Source organism: Pleurodeles waltl, chromosome 9 (genome assembly GCF_031143425.1).
Source record: "Pleurodeles waltl isolate 20211129_DDA chromosome 9, aPleWal1.hap1.20221129, whole genome shotgun sequence".
NCBI lineage: Eukaryota > Metazoa > Chordata > Amphibia > Caudata > Salamandridae > Pleurodeles > Pleurodeles waltl.
In genome coordinates, this window is record NC_090448.1 from 503,010,102 (window position 1) to 503,028,152 (window position 18,051).

The 18,051-nt window shown below is 38.7% G+C and overlaps 1 protein-coding gene across 9 annotated transcripts in view; it reads right to left on the reverse strand.

The window, feature by feature from the left end:
* Positions 1–18,051, reverse strand: part of SYNE2 (spectrin repeat containing nuclear envelope protein 2) — a 1,823,309-nt gene that overhangs the window by 1,075,671 nt on the left and 729,587 nt on the right. For all 9 annotated transcript variants that reach the window (XM_069207355.1, XM_069207357.1, XM_069207362.1 and 6 more), the window contains 5 exons: positions 16,859–17,137; positions 13,588–13,866; positions 10,320–10,598; positions 7,050–7,328; positions 580–858 (listed from right to left, as the gene is read on the reverse strand). In XM_069207355.1, coding sequence (XP_069063456.1) covers positions 580–858; positions 7,050–7,328; positions 10,320–10,598; positions 13,588–13,866; positions 16,859–17,137 — 1,395 coding nt within the window. The remainder of the gene's footprint in view (positions 1–579; positions 859–7,049; positions 7,329–10,319; positions 10,599–13,587; positions 13,867–16,858; positions 17,138–18,051) is intronic.

Sequence of the window (18,051 nt, forward strand, 5' to 3'; positions counted from 1 at the left end):
TTGTCAAAATAGTAATTGTCTCTATTTGTGAGTACGGTTGTTCATAGTATGTCCAGCACATGCTGCTAATTTCACTATGGCACCATAACCTCTAGCTGTTGTCTGAGTCCACATCTGTGACTTCTCTCCTTAATAATCACCTGAGCATCAATCGAATCTCTCAGAATCCTAACCATCATCCACGCAATTCCTTCTGGTTAAACCTGTAGCGACATATTTCCCTTTCCATGACACTGAGTCATTTTCTGAATCACTCTTCCAAAGCCTGTACTGAAGCTCAAGCTTTCTCAATGTTCTAACCAGAGACTTGCTGTTCCCATCTTCACAGTTATAAAATTCACCCAAACAAAAAACTAAAATGTCAGCTACATTGATGAGAAGTTTAATTTCAATCCAAAGTGATACTAAATCAACTGATGGCCTTAACCCAGAGTTCATTGTTTATTTAGAGCCACACAGCAAAGTGGTCTTGGAATATCTAGCTGAATCCCAATCATCTATTGTTGCATGTTCTTTAGCCCAAGTACTAATGACTAACTCTGTTTGGGAGGTGAACTTTGAATTAAAATTTAGACATACCTTGGATGGTTTGGCTGTTATTCTCTCCTGAGCATCAGTCACTAGTTCTGTGACAACTGTGGTGATCTTGCTCACTAAAGCATCCTTTTCAGATTCTTGAAGAGTAATATCAGATGTTCCTTCTATGGCTTCCCCAGGTCTCCTGTCTAAACCTTCCTGTGCAATGGTTTCAGTTTCAACCTTGAATGATTCACAAACTGGTGTAGAAGTGTCTTGTTTATCTGAATCCTTTGAGGTTGATATGAACTCAGAAGTTTCATCTTCCTTGCTGGGAGGCACCTGTAGTTTTGAAAATCAAATTTTTTTTAATTATTGATACAGAGCCTTTTTTAGACTTCTATTAGTGTTACATAGCATATAATCTGCTAAATGAGTGTGAATGGACAAAACCATGAATGTATAGATGTACAAACAACAGCTTACTTTGACGCTAAATTGAAAGTTCTCACTGATTACTAATCCCTGTGCACTAATCTGCCTTTCCATTATACTACAGTTTTTTGGGAGATGATCAGTATTTCCATTAGGCTACAGTATTTTGAGATATGAGGGACACTAGAAACCATGGAGGAATGTACAATCTTAGTGGAACCCAATGCAGACGTTTACCCCACTTGTTCGATGCTGCACAAACAGAACAAGTTTTCATGCTCATTAGCAATTTCTGGTGAGCTCAGCCGATGTCAATTGAAAGGAATGAAAATACTAAATTATAGTCTAATAGAAGGTTGATGGTAAAAGAAAAAAAACTGTTACCTAACTTAAACCAGAATAATATAACGGTAAGCCATGTGGGACTCTCTCCTTCCACTGCAAAAGGTCCACTATCTTGTAAGTCCCAAATTAAAAAAAATATATATATCTATACTTGTCTTCTTAGGGAATTCCCTTCTTCTGCATGGCAAAATATCCACTTCTTTCACCAAATTTAAGTCGTCGCTCAAACCACATCAGATAAGCAAACACTTGAGTATATACCCTTGGTGAAGTCTTGTATATTCAAAGTCCTGCCCTGCAGATTAACTATATTTCAATGACAAGTGTTTAATTTCGAGCTATCCTGTACAGTTTGCAAAAATCTAAATCAAATAGAATCCACCTGTGAAGTTTTATCTACCTTGTGATTCTGGTCAATGATATGGTAGCAAGAGGAAGTAATAATACTGCTGAAGACTCGTGTATGTTATCCTTCACGCTTATGCAACAAAAACTGTCCCTGTATTGGCCTATCTGGTAAAAAGATTCTCTTTCAATTTAAGAAAGACCTGGGAGTGTGCTCAGTAATATAACACATGTTGCAGCTTTTCATTTTGCACTGTGTCTTTTCACTAATGCTGTGTGACTGCTGTTTGAGAGCAAGTCTGGAGCCCAGAGGTGTCTAAAAGCTCACCTAAGTACCATTATTGAAAAATTAGAAAAAAACAGGATATTTGCCCTTCTTGAATACCTGGTCCCTGGTGCCTACTTGTATCACCCAGCAGTAAGCACAATCATTGGTGCCACCTCCCTTAATACAGACAAGCTGGTACAGATCAGACCTTCTGGAGTAGTCATGCCAAAACACAGATTCTACCGTATCATTTAGTTCAGTCCTGGCAGCAGACAAATGCACCACAGTAGGCAGTGTCACACAGAAGAGACGAGTGTGAACAAGACTCACAGGATTTGGAAAGGCAGTGCCATGTAGTTGCCAACAGCAGCATACATGATACACAGGTAGAATGGGTAGAAGGAGCCCTAGCTTTCAGGCAAAGCTTTTATATTAACGGAATAATGGTGCTTAACATTGAATAGTGTACACCCTTCAGAACAATCTACGTAGTGTGAACCATAATCCGAGTAATTACTGAGTAAAGATAGATTCGATATTGTCATAGAGAGAATATTTAGCTGGTATCGTCCCCTCCCAATATATGTTTGATTCCTAAGCAACAGCAGCCACCCACAACTCCCAATAGCTTAATTTTGGACATATTGAAGGGCATTTAAAAAGAAAAATATATTGTCTCAATAAGCACATTTGGTATGAAGCTAGGGACTGGGAGGGGAGAAGAACAAGCTTATATTATGATTATTGTTAAACCTTTTATTTGCCATGTTCAATAAACAGTATTCAATGCAAATTCACTATTGAGATTTATTGGATTCTAGCAGCTATGAAGCAACATTCTGTTATTGTGCGTACTCATTTTCAGTTGCCTTCACCATTTACTGAATCCTTGTGGCAAACATGTCTTTCAATAATATTGCCATGTGAAAGAAACAGGCCCCTGTGGCCTGGCACATAGTGCCAGGCCACAGGATCATTGGATAGGGGGTCCAAACCTGAAGTGGGCTCCCATGTAATCCAAGATCAACAAATATCATCGAGAAATGGGAGCCTTACTGGCCCCTCACCAGTTCCAGGCCACTGTATCATTCTCCCTCCATGTCAATAGTAACTCACTCCCCCTTCTTGATGGAATGAACTTACATATCTGGCCCCCATAGATTTTCAGGAAATAAATCGCACTATACATTTTGCAACTGTGCATACTTGTGAAGCAACAGATGGGCAACCGGAGAACAATTACCTAATCTCACCACCATGACTGTGGAGTATCAAATTGTTTTTGCAAGTTTGGAGAAAGGAGGACACTTTGCAGATGATTCCAAAGTACTTTTCATCAAGTCTGTTTAGTCAATTTACACATCTGTCAGATTGGGTGTTGATTAGGATTCTATGCAAGCTAATAATCCACCTAATAATGTTGGTCATCTGCATTTTCACATTTGATAACTCTAGCTGTTGTCTGAGTCCATATCTGTGACTTCTCTCCTTAATCATCACATGAGCATCTACCGAATCTCTCATAATCCCAACCATCATCCACGCAATTCCTTCTGAGAGAAAAGGTGTAGCGACATATTTCCCTTTCCATGACACTGAGTCAATTTCTGAATCACTCTTCCAAAGCCTGTACTGAAGCTTAACCTTTCTCAATGTTCTAACAAGAGACTTGCTGTTCCCATCTCCACAGTTTTAAAATGTACCCCCCAAAAAACTAAAATGTCAGCTACATTGATGAGAAGTTTAATTTCAATCCAAAGTGATACAAAATCAATTGATGGCCTCAACCCAGAGTTCATTGTTTATTTAGAGCCACACAGCAAAGTGGTCATGAAATCTCTATCTGAATCCCAATCATCTATCGTTGCATGTTGTTAAGCCCAAGTAATAATGACTAACTCTGTTTGGGAGGTGAACTTTGAATTAAAATTTAGACATACCTTGGATGGTTTGGCTGTTATTCTCTCCTGGGCATCAGTCACTAGTTCTGTGACAACTATTGTGATCTTGCTCACTAAAGCATCCTTTTCAGATTCTTGAAGAGTAATATCAGATGTTGCTTCTATGGCTTCCCCAGGTCTCCTGTCTAAACCTTCCTGTGCAATGGTTTCAGTTTCAACCTTGAATGATTCACAAACTGGTGTAGAAGTGTCTTGTTTATCGGAATCCTTTGAGGTTGATATGAACTCAGAAGTTTCATCTTCCTTGCCCAGAGGCACTTATAGTTTTTGCAAATTGAAAAAATTGTATTTAATTATACAGTGCCTTTTTTAGACTTCCATTAGTGTTACATAGCATATAATCTGCTAAATTAATGTGAATGGACAAAACATGAATGTATAGATGTACAAACAATAGGTTACTTTGGTGATAAGTGGAAAGTTCTCAAAGTTCACTAAACCCTGATCACTAATCTGCCTTTCCATTATACTACAGTTTTTTGGGAGATGATCAGTATTTCCATTAGGCTACAGTATTTTGAGATATGAGGTACACTAGAAACCATGGAGGAATGTACAATCTTAGTGGAACCCAATGCAGACGTTTACCCCACTTGTTCCATGCTGCACAAACAGAACACGTTTTCATGCTCATTAGCAATTTCTGGTGAGCTCTGCCGGTTTCAATTGAAAGGAATGAAAATACTAAATTATAGTCTAATAGAAGGTTGATGGTAAAAGAAAAAAAACTGTTACCTAACTTAAACCAGAATAATATAACGGCAAGCCATGTGGGGCTCTCTCCTTCCACTGCAAAAGGTCCATTATCCTGTAAGTCCCAAATAAAAAAAAAAAGCAATATCTATACTTGTCTTCTTTGGAAATTCCCTTCTTCTGCATGGCAAAATATCCACTTCTTTCACCAATTTTAAGTCGTCGCTCAAACCACATCAGATAAGCAAACACTTGAGTATATACTCTTGGTGAAGTCTTGTATAGTCAAATTCCTGCCCTGCAGATTAACTATATTTCAATGACAAGTGTTTAATTTCTGAGCTATCCTGTAAGGTTTGCAAAAATCTAAATCAAAAACAATCCACCTATGAAGTTTTATCTACCTTGTGATACTGGTCAATGATATGGTAGCAAGAGGAAGTAATAATAGTGCTGAAGACTCGTGTATGTTATCCTTCACGCTTAGCAAAAAAAAACTGTCCCTGTATGGGCTCATCTGGTAAAAAGATTCTCTTTCAATTTAAGCAAGACCTGGGAGTGTGCTCAGTAATATAACACATGTTGCAGCTTTTCATTTTGCACTGTGTCTTTTCACTAATGCTGTGTGAAAGCAAGTCTGGATCCCAGAGGTGTCTAAAAGATCACCTAAGTGCCTTTATTGAAAAATTAGAAAAAAACAGGATATTTGCCCTTCTTGAATACCTGGTGCCTACTTGTATCACCCAGCAGTAAGCACAATCATTGGTGCCACCTCCCTCAATACAGACAAGCTGGTACAGATCAGACCTTCTGGAGTAGTCATTCCAAAACACAGATTCTACTGTATCATTTAGTTCAGTCCTGGCAGCAGACAAATGCACCACAGTAGGCAGTGGCACACAGAAGAGAGGAGTGTGAACAAGACTCACAGGATTTGGAAAGTCAGTGCCATGTAGTTACCAACAGCAGCATACATGATACACAGGTAGAATGGGTAGAAGGAGCCCTAGCTTTCAGGCAAAGCTTTTATATTAACGGAATAATGGTGCTTAACATTGAATAGTGTACACCCTTCAGAACAATCTACGTAGTGTGAACCATAATCCGAGTAATTACTGAGTAAAGGTAGATTCGATATTGTCACAGAGATAATATTTAGCTGGTATCGTCCCCTCCCAATATATGTTTGATTCCTAAGCAACAGCAGCCACCCACAACTCCCAATAGCTTAATTTTGGACATATTGAAGGGCATTTAAAAAGAAAAATATATTGTCTCAATAAGCACATTTGGTATGAAGCTAGGGACTGGGAGGGGAGAAGAACAAGCTTATATTATGATTATTGTTAAACCTTTTATTTTGCCATGTTCAATAAACAGTATTCAATGCAAATTCACTTTTGAGATTTATTGGATTCTAGCAGCTATGAAGCAACATTCTGTTATTGTGCGTACTCATTTTCAGTTGCCTTCACCATTTACTGAATCCTTGTGGCAAACATGTCTTTCAATAATACTGCCATGTTGGATAGGGCGTCCAAACCTGAAGTGGGCTCCCATTTAATCCAAGATCAACAAATATCATCGAGAAATGGGAGCCTTACTGGCCCCTCACCAGTTCCAGGCCACTGTATCATTCTCCCTCCATGTCAATAGTAACTCACTCCCCCTTCTTGATGGAATGAACTTACATATCTGGCCCCCATAGATTTTCAGGAAATAAATCGCACTATACATTTTGCAACTGTGCATACTTGTGAAGCAACAGATGGGCAACCCAAGAACAATTACCTATTCTCACCACCATGACTGTGGAGTATCAAATTGTTTTTGCAAGTTTGGAGAAAGGAGGACACTTTGCAGATGATTCCAAAGTACTTTTCATCAAGTCTGTTTAGTCAATTTACACATCTGTCAGATTGGGTGTTGATTAGGATTCTATGCAAGCTAATAATCCACCTAATAATGTTGGTCATCTGCATTTTCACATTTGATAACTCTAGCTGTTGTCTGAGTCCATATCTGTGACTTCTCTCCTTAATCATCACATGAGCATCTACCGAATCTCTCATAATCCCAACCATCATCCACGCAATTCCTTCTGGGAAAAGGTGTAGCAACATATTTCCCTTTCCATGACACTGAGTCAATTTCTGAATCACTCTTCCAAAGCCTGTACTGAAGCTCAACCTTTCTCAATGTTCTAACAAGAGACTTGCTGTTCCCATCTCCACAGTTTTGAAATGTACCCCAAAAAAAACTAAAATGTCAGCTACATTGATGAGAAGTTTAATTTAAATCCAAAGTGATACAAAATCAATTGATGTCCTCAACCCAGAGTTCATTGTTTATTTAGAGCCACACAGCAAAGTGGTCTTGAAATCTCTAGCTGAATCCCAATCATCTATCGTTGCATGTTGTTAAGCCCAAGTACTAATGACTAACTCTGTTTGGGAGGTGAACTTTGAATTAAAATTTAGACATACCTTGGATGGTTTGGCTGTTATTCTCTCCTGAGCATCAGTCACTAGTTCTGTGACAACTGTTGTGATCTTGCTCACTAAAGCATCCTTTTCAGATTCTTGAAGAGTAATATCAGATGTTGCTTCTATGGCTTCCCCAGGTCTCCTGTCTAAACCTTCCTGTGCAATGGTTTCAGTTTCAACCTTGAATGATTCACAGACTGGTGTAGAAGTGTCTTGTTTATCGGAATCCTTTGAGGTTGATATGAACTCAGAAGTTTCTTCTTCCTTGCCCAGAGGCACCTATAGTTTTTGCAAATCGAAAAAATGGTATTTAATTATACAGTGCCTTTTTTAGACTTCCATTAGTGTTACATAGCATATAATCTGCTAAATGAATGTGAATGGACAAAACCATGAATGTATAGATGTACAAACAACAGCTTACTTTGACGCTAAATTGAAAGTTCTCACTGATTACTAATCCCTGTGCACTAATCTGCCTTTCCATTATACTATAGTTTTTTGGGAGATGATCAGTATTTCCATTAGGCTACAGTAGTTTGAGAGATGAAGTACACTAGAAACCATGGAGGAATGTACAATCTTAGTGGAACCCAATGCAGACGTTTACCCCACTTGTTCCATGCTGCACAAACAGAACAAGTTTTCATGCTCATTAGCAATTTCTGGTGAGCTCAGCCGGTGTCAATTGATAGGAATGAAAATACTAAATTATAGTCTAATAGACGGTTGATGGCAAAAGAAAAAAAACTGTTACCTAACTTAAACCAGAATAATATAACGGCAAGCCATGTGGGACTCTCCCCTTCCACTGCAAAAGGTCCATTATCCTGTAAGTCCCAAATTAAAAAAAACAACAATATCTATACTTGTCTTCTTAGGGAATTCCCTTCTTCTGCATGGCAAAATATCCACTTCTTTCACCAATTTTAAGTCGTCGCTCAAACCACATCAGATAAGCAAACACTTGAGTATATACTCTTGGTGAAGTCTTGTATAGTCAAATTCCTGCCCTGTAGATTAACTATATTTCAATGACAAGTGTTTAATTTCTGAGCTATCCTGTAAGGTTTGCAAAAATCTAAATCAAAAACAATCCACCTATGAAGTTTTATCTACCTTGTGATACTGGTCAATGATATGGTAGCAAGAGGAAGTAATAATAGTGCTGAAGACTCGTGTATGCTATCCTTCACGCTTACACAACAAAAACTGTCCCTGTATGGGCCCATCTGGTAAAAAGATTCTCTTTCAATTTAAGCAAGACCTGGGAGTGTGCTCAGTAATATAACACATGTTGCAGCTTTTCATTTTCCACTGTGTCTTTTCAATAATGCTGTGTGACTGCTGTGTGAGAGCAAGTCTGGAGCCCAGAGGTGTCTAAAAGCTCACCTATGTGCCATTATTGAAAAATTAGAAAAAAACTGGATATTTGCCCTTCTTGAATACCTGGTCCCTGGTGCCTACTTGTATCACCCAGCAGTAAGCACAATCATTGGTGCCACCTCCCTTAATACAGACAAGCTGGTACAGATCAGACCTTCTGGAGTAGTCATGCCAAAACACAGATTCTACCGTATCATTTAGTTCAGTCCTGGCAGCAGACAAATGCACCACAGTAGGCAGTGTCACACAGAAGAGAGGAGTGTGAACAAGACTCACAGGATTTGGAAAGGCAGTGCCATGTAGTTGCCAACAGCAGCATACATGATACACAGGTAGAATGGGTAGAAGGAGCCCTAGCTTTCAGGCAAAGCTTTTATATTAACTGAATAATGGTGCTTAACATTGAATAGTGTACACCCTTCAGAACAATCTACGTAGTGTGAACCATAATCCGAGTAATTACTGAGTAAAGATAGATTCGATATTGTCATAGAGAGAATATTTAGCTGGTATCGTCCTCTCCCAATATATGTTTGATTCCTAAGCAACAGCAGCCACCCACAACTCCCAATAGCTTAATTTTGGACATATTGAAGGGCATTTAAAAAGAAAAATATATTGTCTCAATAAGCACATTTGGTATGAAGCTAGGGACTGGGAGGGGAGAAGAACAAGCTTATATTATGATTATTGTTAAACCTTTTATTTGCCATGTTCAATAAACAGTATTCAATGCAAATTCACTATTGAGATTTATTGGATTCTAGCAGCTATGAAGCAACATTCTGTTAATGTGCGTACTCATTTTCAGTTGCCTTCACCATTTACTGAATCCTTGTGGCAAACATGTCTTTCGATAATATTGCCATGTGAAAGAAACAGGCCCCTCTGGCCTGGCACATAGTGCCAGGCCACAGGATCATTGGATAGGGGGTCCAAACCTGAAGTGGGCTCCCATTTAATCCAAGATCAACAAATATCATTGAGAAATGGGAGCCTTACTGGCCCCTCACCAGTTCCAGGCCACTGTATCATTCTCCCTCCATGTCAATAGTAACTCACTCCCCCTTCTTGATGGAATGAACTTACATATCTGGCCCCCATAGATTTTCAGGAAATAAATCGCACTATACATTTTGCAACTGTGCATACTTGTGAAGAAACAGATGGGCAACCCGAGAACAATTACCTATTCTCACCACCATGACTGTGGAGTATCAAATTGTTTTTGCAAGTTTGGAGAAAGGAGGACACTTTGCAGATGATTCCAAAGTACTTTTCATGAAGTCTTTTTAGTCAATTTACACATCTGTCAGATTGGGTGTTGATTAGGATTCTATGCAAGCTAATAATCCACCTAATAATGTTGGTCATCTGCATTTTCACATTTGATAACTCTAGCTGTTGTCTGAGTCCATATCTGTGACTTCTCTCCTTAATCATCACATGAGCATCTACCGAATCTCTCATAATCCCAACCATCATCCACGCAATTCCTTCTGGGAAAAGGTGTAGCGACATATTTCCCTTTCCATGACACTGAGTCAATTTCTGAATCACTCTTCCAAAGCCTGTACTGAAGCTTAACCTTTCTCAATGTTCTAACAAGAGACTTGCTGTTCCCATCTCCACAGTTTTAAAATGTACCCCCCAAAATACTAAAATGTCAGCTACATTGATGAGAAGTTTAATTTCAATCCAAAGTGATACAAAATCAATTGATGGCCTCAACCCAGAGTTCATTGTTTATTTAGAGCCACACAGCAAAGTGGTCATGAAATCTATATCTGAATCCCAATCATCTATCGTTGCATGTTGTTAAGCCCAAGTAGTAATGACTAACTCTGTTTGGGAGGTGAACTTTGAATTAAAATTTAGACATACCTTGGATGGTTTGGCTGTTATTCTCTCCTGGGCCTCAGTCACTAGTTCTGTGACAACTGTTGTGATCTTGCTCACTAAAGCACCCTTTTCAGATTCTTGAAGAGTAATATCAGATGTTGCTTCTATGGCTTCCCCAGGTCTCCTGTCTAAACCTTCCTGTGCAATGGTTTCAGTTTCAACCTTGAATGATTCACAAACTGGTGTAGAAGTGTCTTGTTTATCGGAATCCTTTGAGGTTGATATGAACTCAGCAGTTTCATCTTCCTTGCCCAGAGGCACCTATAGTTTTTGCAAATCGAAAAAATTGTATTTAATTATACAGTGCCTTTTTTAGACTTCCATTAGTGTTACATAGCATATAATCTGCTAAATTAATGTGAATGGACAAAACATGAATGTATAGATGTACAAACAATAGGTTACTTTGGTGATAAGTGGAAAGTTCTCAAAGTTCACTAATCCCTGTGCACTAATCTGCCTTTCCATTATACTACAGTTTTTTGGGAGATGATCAGTATTTCCATTAGGCTACAGTATTTTGACATATGAGGTACACTAGAAACCATGGAGGAATGTACAATCTTAGTGGAACCCAATGCAGACGTTTACCCCACTTGTTCCATGCTGCACAAACAGAACAAGTTTTCATGCTCATTAGCAATTTCTGGTGAGCTCTGCCGGTTTCAATTGAAAGGAATGAAAATACTAAATTATAGTCTAATAGAAGGTTGATGGTAAAAGAAAAAAAACTGTTACCTAATTTAAACCAGAATAATATAACGGCAAGCCATGTGGGACTCTCTCCTTCCATTGCAAAAGGTCCATTATCCTGTAAGTCCCAAATTTAAAAAAAAGCAATATCTATACTTGTCTTCTTAGGGAATTCCCTTCTTCTGCATGGCAAAATATCCACTTCTTTCACCAATTTTAAGTCGTCGCTCAAACCACATCAGATAAGCAAACACTTGAGTACATACTCTTGGTGAAGTCTTGTATAGTCAAATTCCTGCCCTGCAGATTAACTATATTTCAATGACAAGTGTTTAATTTCTGAGCTATCCTGTAAGGTTTGCAAAAATCTAAATCAAAAACAATCCACCTATGAAGTTTTATCTACCTTGTGATACTGGTCAATGATATGGTAGCAAGAGGAAGTAATAATAGTGCTGAAGACTCGTGTATGTTATCCTTCACGCTTACGCAACAAAAACTGTCCCTGTATGGGCCCATCTGGTAAAAAGATTCTCTTTCAATTTAAGCAAGACCTGGGAGTGTGCTCAGTAATATAACACATGTTGCAGCTTTTCATTTTCCACTGTGTCTTTTCAATAATGCTGTGTGACTGCTGTGTGAGAGCAAGTCTGGAGCCCAGAGGTGTCTAAAAGCTCACCTATGTGCCATTAATGAAAAATTCGAAAAAAACAGGATATTTGCCCTTCTTGAATACCTGGTCCCTGGTCCCTACTTGTATCACCCAGCAGTAAGCACAACCATTGGTGCCACCTCCCTTAATACAGACAAGCTGGTACAGATCAGACCTTCTGGAGTAGTCATGCCAAAACACAGATTCTACCGTATCATTTAGTTCAGTCCTGGCAGCAGACAAATGCACCACAGTAGGCAGTGTCACACAGAAGAGAGGAGTGTGAACAAGACTCACAGGATTTGGAAAGGCAGTGCCATGTAGTTGCCAACAGCAGCATACATGATACACAGGTAGAATGGGTAGAAGGAGCCCTAGCTTTCAGGCAAAGCTTTTATATTAACTGAATAATGGTGCTTAACATTAAATAGTGTACACCTTTCAGAACAATCTACGTAGTGTGAACCATAATCCGAGTAATTACTGAGTAAAGATAGATTCGATATTGTCATAGAGAGAATATTTAGCTGGTATCGTCCTCTCCCAATATATGTTTGATTCCTAAGCAACAGCAGCCACCCACAACTCCCAATAGCTTAATTTTGGACATATTGAAGGGCATTTAAAAAGAAAAATATATTGTCTCAATAAGCACATTTGGTATGAAGCTAGGGACTGGGAGGGGAGAAGAACAAGCTTATATTATGATTATTGTTAAACCTTTTATTTGCCATGTTCAATAAACAGTATTCAATGCAAATTCACTATTGAGATTTATTGGATTCTAGCAGCTATGAAGCAACATTCTGTTATTGTGCGTACTCATTTTCAGTTGCCTTCACCATTTACTGAATCCTTGTGGCAAACATGTCTTTCGATAATATTGCCATGTGAAAGAAACAGGCCCCTGTGGCCTGGCACATAGTGCCAGGCCACAGGATCATTGGATAGGGGGTCCAAACCTGAAGTGGGCTCCCATTTAATCCAAGATCAACAAATATCATTGAGAAATGGGAGCCTTACTGGCCCCTCACCAGTTCCAGGCCACTGTATCATTCTCCCTCCATGTCAATAGTAACTCACTCCCCCTTCTTGATGGAATGAACTTACATATCTGGCCCCCATAGATTTTCAGGAAATAAATCGCACTATACATTTTGCAACTGTGCATACTTGTGAAGAAACAGATGGGCAACCCGAGAACAATTAACTATTCTCACCACCATGACTGTGGAGTATCAAATTGTTTTTGCAAGTTTGGAGAAAGGAGGACACTTTGCAGATGATTCCAAAGTACTTTTCATCAAGTCTGTTTAGTCAATTTACACATCTGTCAGATTGGGTGTTGATTAGGATTCTATGCAAGCTAATAATCCACCTAATAATGTTGGTCATCTGCATTTTCACATTTGATAACTCTAGCTGTTGTCTGAGTCCATATCTGTGACTTCTCTCCTTAATCATCACATGAGCATCTACCGAATCTCTCATAATCCCAACCATCATCCACGCAATTCCTTCTGGGAAAAGGTGTAGCGACATATTTCCCTTTCCATGACACTGAGTCAATTTCTGAATCACTCTTCCAAAGCCTGTGCTGAAGCTTAACCTTTCTCAATGTTCTAACAAGAGACTTGCTGTTCCCATCTCCACAGTTTTAAAATGTACCCCCCAAAATACTAAAATGTCAGCTACATTGATGAGAAGTTTAATTTCAATCCAAAGTGATACAAAATCAATTGATGGCCTCTACCCAGAGTTCATTGTTTATTTAGAGCCACACAGCAAAGTGGTCATGAAATCTCTATCTGAATCCCAATCATCTATCGTTGCATGTTGTTAAGCCCAAGTAGTAATGACTAACTCTGTTTGGGAGGTGAACTTTGAATTAAAATTTAGACATACCTTGGATGGTTTGGCTGTTATTCTCTCCTGGGCATCAGTCACTAGTTCTGTGACAACTGTTGTGATCTTGCTCACTAAAGCACCCTTTTCAGATTCTTGAAGAGTAATATCAGATGTTGCTTCTATGGCTTCCCCAGGTCTCCTGTCTAAACCTTCCTGTGCAATGGTTTCAGTTTCAACCTTGAATGATTCACAAACTGGTGTAGAAGTGTCTTGTTTATCGGAATCCTTTGAGGTTGATATGAACTCAGCAGTTTCATCTTCCTTGCCCAGAGGCACCTATAGTTTTTGCAAATCGAAAAAATGGTATTTAATTATACAGTGCCTTTTTTAGACTTCCATTAGTGTTACATAGCATATAATCTGCTAAATTAATGTGAATGGACAAAACATGAATGTATAGATGTACAAACAATAGGTTACTTTGGTGATAAGTGGAAAGTTCTCACTGATTACTAATCCCTGTGCACTAATCTGCCTTTCCATTATGCTACAGTTTTTTAGGAGATGATCAGTATTTCCATTAGGTTACAGTATTTTGAGATATGAGGTACACTAGAAACCATGGAGGAATGTAAAATCTTAGTGGAACCCAATGCAGACGTTTACCCCACTTGTTCCATGCTGCACAAACAGAACAAGTTTTCAAGCTCATTACCAATTTCTGGTGAGCTCAGCCGGTGTCAATTGATAGGAATGAAAATACTAAATTATAGTCTAATAGACGGTTGATGGTAAAAGAAAAAAAACTGTTACCTAACTTAAACCAGAATAATATAACGGCAAGCCATGTGGGACTCTCCCCTTCCACTGCAAAAGGTCCATTATCCTGTAAGTCCCAAATTAAAAAAAAAAAACAATATCTATACTTGTCTTCTTAGGGAATTCCCTTCTTCTGCATGGCAAAATATCCACTTCTTTCACCAATTTTAAGTTGTCGCTCAAACCACATCAGATAAGCAAACACTTGAGTATATACTCTTGGTGAAGTCTTGTATAGTCAAATTCCTGCCCTGCAGATGAACTATATTTCAATGACAAGTGTTTAATTTCTGAGCTATCCTGTAAGGTTTGCAAAAATCTAAATCAAAAACAATCCACCTATGAAGTTTTATCTACCTTGTAATACTGGTCAATGATATGGTAGCAAGAGGAAGTAATAATAGTGCTGAAGACTCGTGTATGTTATCCTTCACGCTTACGCAACAAAAACTGTCCCTGTATGGGCCCATCTGGTAAAAAGATTATCTTTCAACTTAAGCAAGACCTGGGAGTGTGCTCAGTAATATAACACATGTTGCAGCTTTTCATTTTGCACTGTTTCTTTTCACTAATGCTGTGTGACTGCTGTGTGAAAGCAAGTCTGGATCCAAGAGGTGTCTAAAAGATCACCTAAGTGCCTTTATTGAAAAATTAGAAAAAAACATGATATTTACCCTTCTTGAATACCTGGTCCCTGGTGCCTACTTGTATCACCCAGCAGTAAGCACAATCATTAGTGCCACCTCCCTCAATACAGACAAGCTGGTACAGATCAGACCTTCTGGAGTAGTCATTCCAAAACACAGATTCTACTGTATCATTTAGTTCAGTCCTGGCAGCAGACAAATGCACCACAGTAGGCAGTGTCACACAGAAGAGAGGAGTGTGAACAAGACTCACAGGATTTCGAAAGGCAGTGCCATGTAGTTGCCAACAGCAGCATACATGATACACAGGTAGAATGGGTAGAAGGAGCCCTAGCTTTCAGGCAAAGCTTTTATATTAACGGAATAATGGTGCTTAACATTGAATAGTGTACACCCTTCAGAACAATCTACGTAGTGTGAACCATAATCCGAGTAATTACTGAGTAAAGGTAGATTCGATATTGTCATAGAGAGAATATTTAGCTGGTATCGTCCCCTCCCAATATATGTTTGATTCCTAAGCAACAGCAGCCACCCACAACTCCCAATAGCTTAATTTTGGACATATTGAAGGGCATTTAAAAAGAAAAATATATTGTCTCAATAAGCACATTTGGTATGAAGCTAGGGACTGGGAGGGGAGAAGAACAAGCTTATATTATGATTATTGTTAAACCTTTTATTTGCCATGTTCAATAAACAGTATTCAATGCAAATTCACTATTGAGATTTATTGGATTCTAGCAGCTATGAAGCAACATTCTGTTATTGTGCGTACTTATTTTCAGTTGCCTTCACCATTTACTGAATCCTTGTGGCAAACATGTCTTTCAATAATATTGCCATGTGAAAGAAACAGGCCCCTGTGGCCTGGCACATAGTGCCAGGCCACAGGATCATTGGATAGGGGGTCCAAACCTGAAGTGGGCTCCCATTTAATCCAAGATCAACAAATATCATCGAGAAATGGGAGCCTTACTGGCCCCTCACCAGTTCCAGGCCACTGTATCATTCTCCCTCCATGTCAATAGTAACTCACTCCCCCTTCTTGATGGAATGAACTTACATATCTGGCCCCCATAGATTTTCAGGAAATAAATCGCACTATACATTTTGCAACTGTGCATACTTGTGAAGCAATAGATGGGCAACCCGAGAACAATTACCTATTCTCACCACCATGACTGTGGAGTATCAAATTGTTTTTGCAAGTTTGGAGAAAGGAGGACACTTTGCAGATGATTCCAAAGTACTTTTCATCAAGTCTTTTTAGTCAATTTACACATCTGTCAGATTGGGTGTTGATTAGGATTCTATGCAAGCTAATAATCCACCTAATAATGTTGGTCATCTGCATTTTCACATTTGATAACTCTAGCTGTTGTCTCAGTCCATATCTGTGACTTCTCTCCTTAATCATCACATGAGCATCTACCGAATCTCTCATAATCCCAAACATCATCCACGCAATTCCTTCTGGGAAAAGGTGTAGCGACATATTTCCCTTTCCATGACACTGAGTCAATTTCTGAATCACTCTTCCAAAGCCTGTACTGAAGCACACCCTTTCTCAATGTTCTAACAAGAGACTTGCTGTTCCCATCTCCACAGTTTTAAAATGTACCCAAACAAAAAACTAAAATGTCAGCTACATTGATGAGAAGTTGAATTTCAATCCAAAGTGATACAAAATCAATTGATGTCCTCAACCCAGAGTTCATTGTTTATTTAGAGCCACACAGCAAAGTGGTCTTGAAATCTCTAGCTGAATCCCAATCATCTATCGTTGCATGTTGTTAAGCCCAAGTACTAATGACTAACTCTGTTTGGGAGGTGAACTTTGAATTAAAATTTAGACATACCTTGGATGGTTTGGCTGTTATTCTCTCCTGAGCATCAGTCACTAGTTCTGTGACAACTGTTGTGATCTTGCTCACTAAAGCATCCTTTTCAGATTCTTGAAGAGTAATATCAGATGTTGCTTCTATGGCTTCCCCAGGTCTCCTGTCTAAACCTTCCTGTGCAATAGTTTCAGTTTCAACCTTGAATGATTCACAAACTGGTGTAGAAGTGTCTTGTTTATCGGAATCCTTTGAGGTTGATATGAACTCAGAAGTTTCTTCTTCCTTGCCCAGAGGCACCTATAGTTTTTGCAAATCGAAAAAATTGTATTTAATTATACAGTGCCTTTTTTAGACTTCCGTTAGTGTTACATAGCATATAATCTGCTAAATTAATGTGAATGGACAAAACATGAATGTATAGATGTACAAACAATAGGTTACTTTGGTGATAAGTGGAAAGTTCTCAAAGTTCACTAATCCCTGTGCACTAATTTGTCCTTCCATTATGCTACAGTTTTTTGGGAGATGATCAGTATTTCCATTAGGCTACAGTATTTTGAGATATGAGGTACACTAGAAACCATGGAGGAATGTACAATCTTAGTGGAACCCAATGCAGACGTTTACCCCACTTGTTCCATGCTGCACAAACAGAACACGTTTTCATGCTCATTAGCAATTTCTGGTGAGCTCTGCCGGTGTCAATTGAAAGGAATGAAAATACTAAATTATAGTCTAATAGAAGGTTGATGGTAAAAGAAAAAAACTGTTACCTAACTTAAACCAGAATAATATAACGGCAAGCCATGTGGGACTCTCTCCTTCCACTGCAAAAGGTCCATTATCCTGTAAGTCCCAAATTAAAAAAAAAACAATATCTATACTTGTCTTCTTAGGGAATTCCCTTCTTCTGCATGGCAAAATATCCACTTCTTTCACCAGTTTTAAGTCGTTGCTCAAACCACATCAGATAAGCAAACACTTGAGTATATACTCTTGGTGAAGTCATGTATAGTCAAAGTCCTGCCCTGCAAATTAACTATATTTCAATGACAAGTGTTTAATTTCTGAGCTATCCTGTAAGGTTTGCAAAAATCTAAATGAAAAACAATCCACCTATGAAGTTTTATCTACCGTTGTGATACTGGTCAATGATATGGTAGCAAGAGGAAGTAATAATAGTGCTGAAGAGTCGTGTATGTTATCCTTCA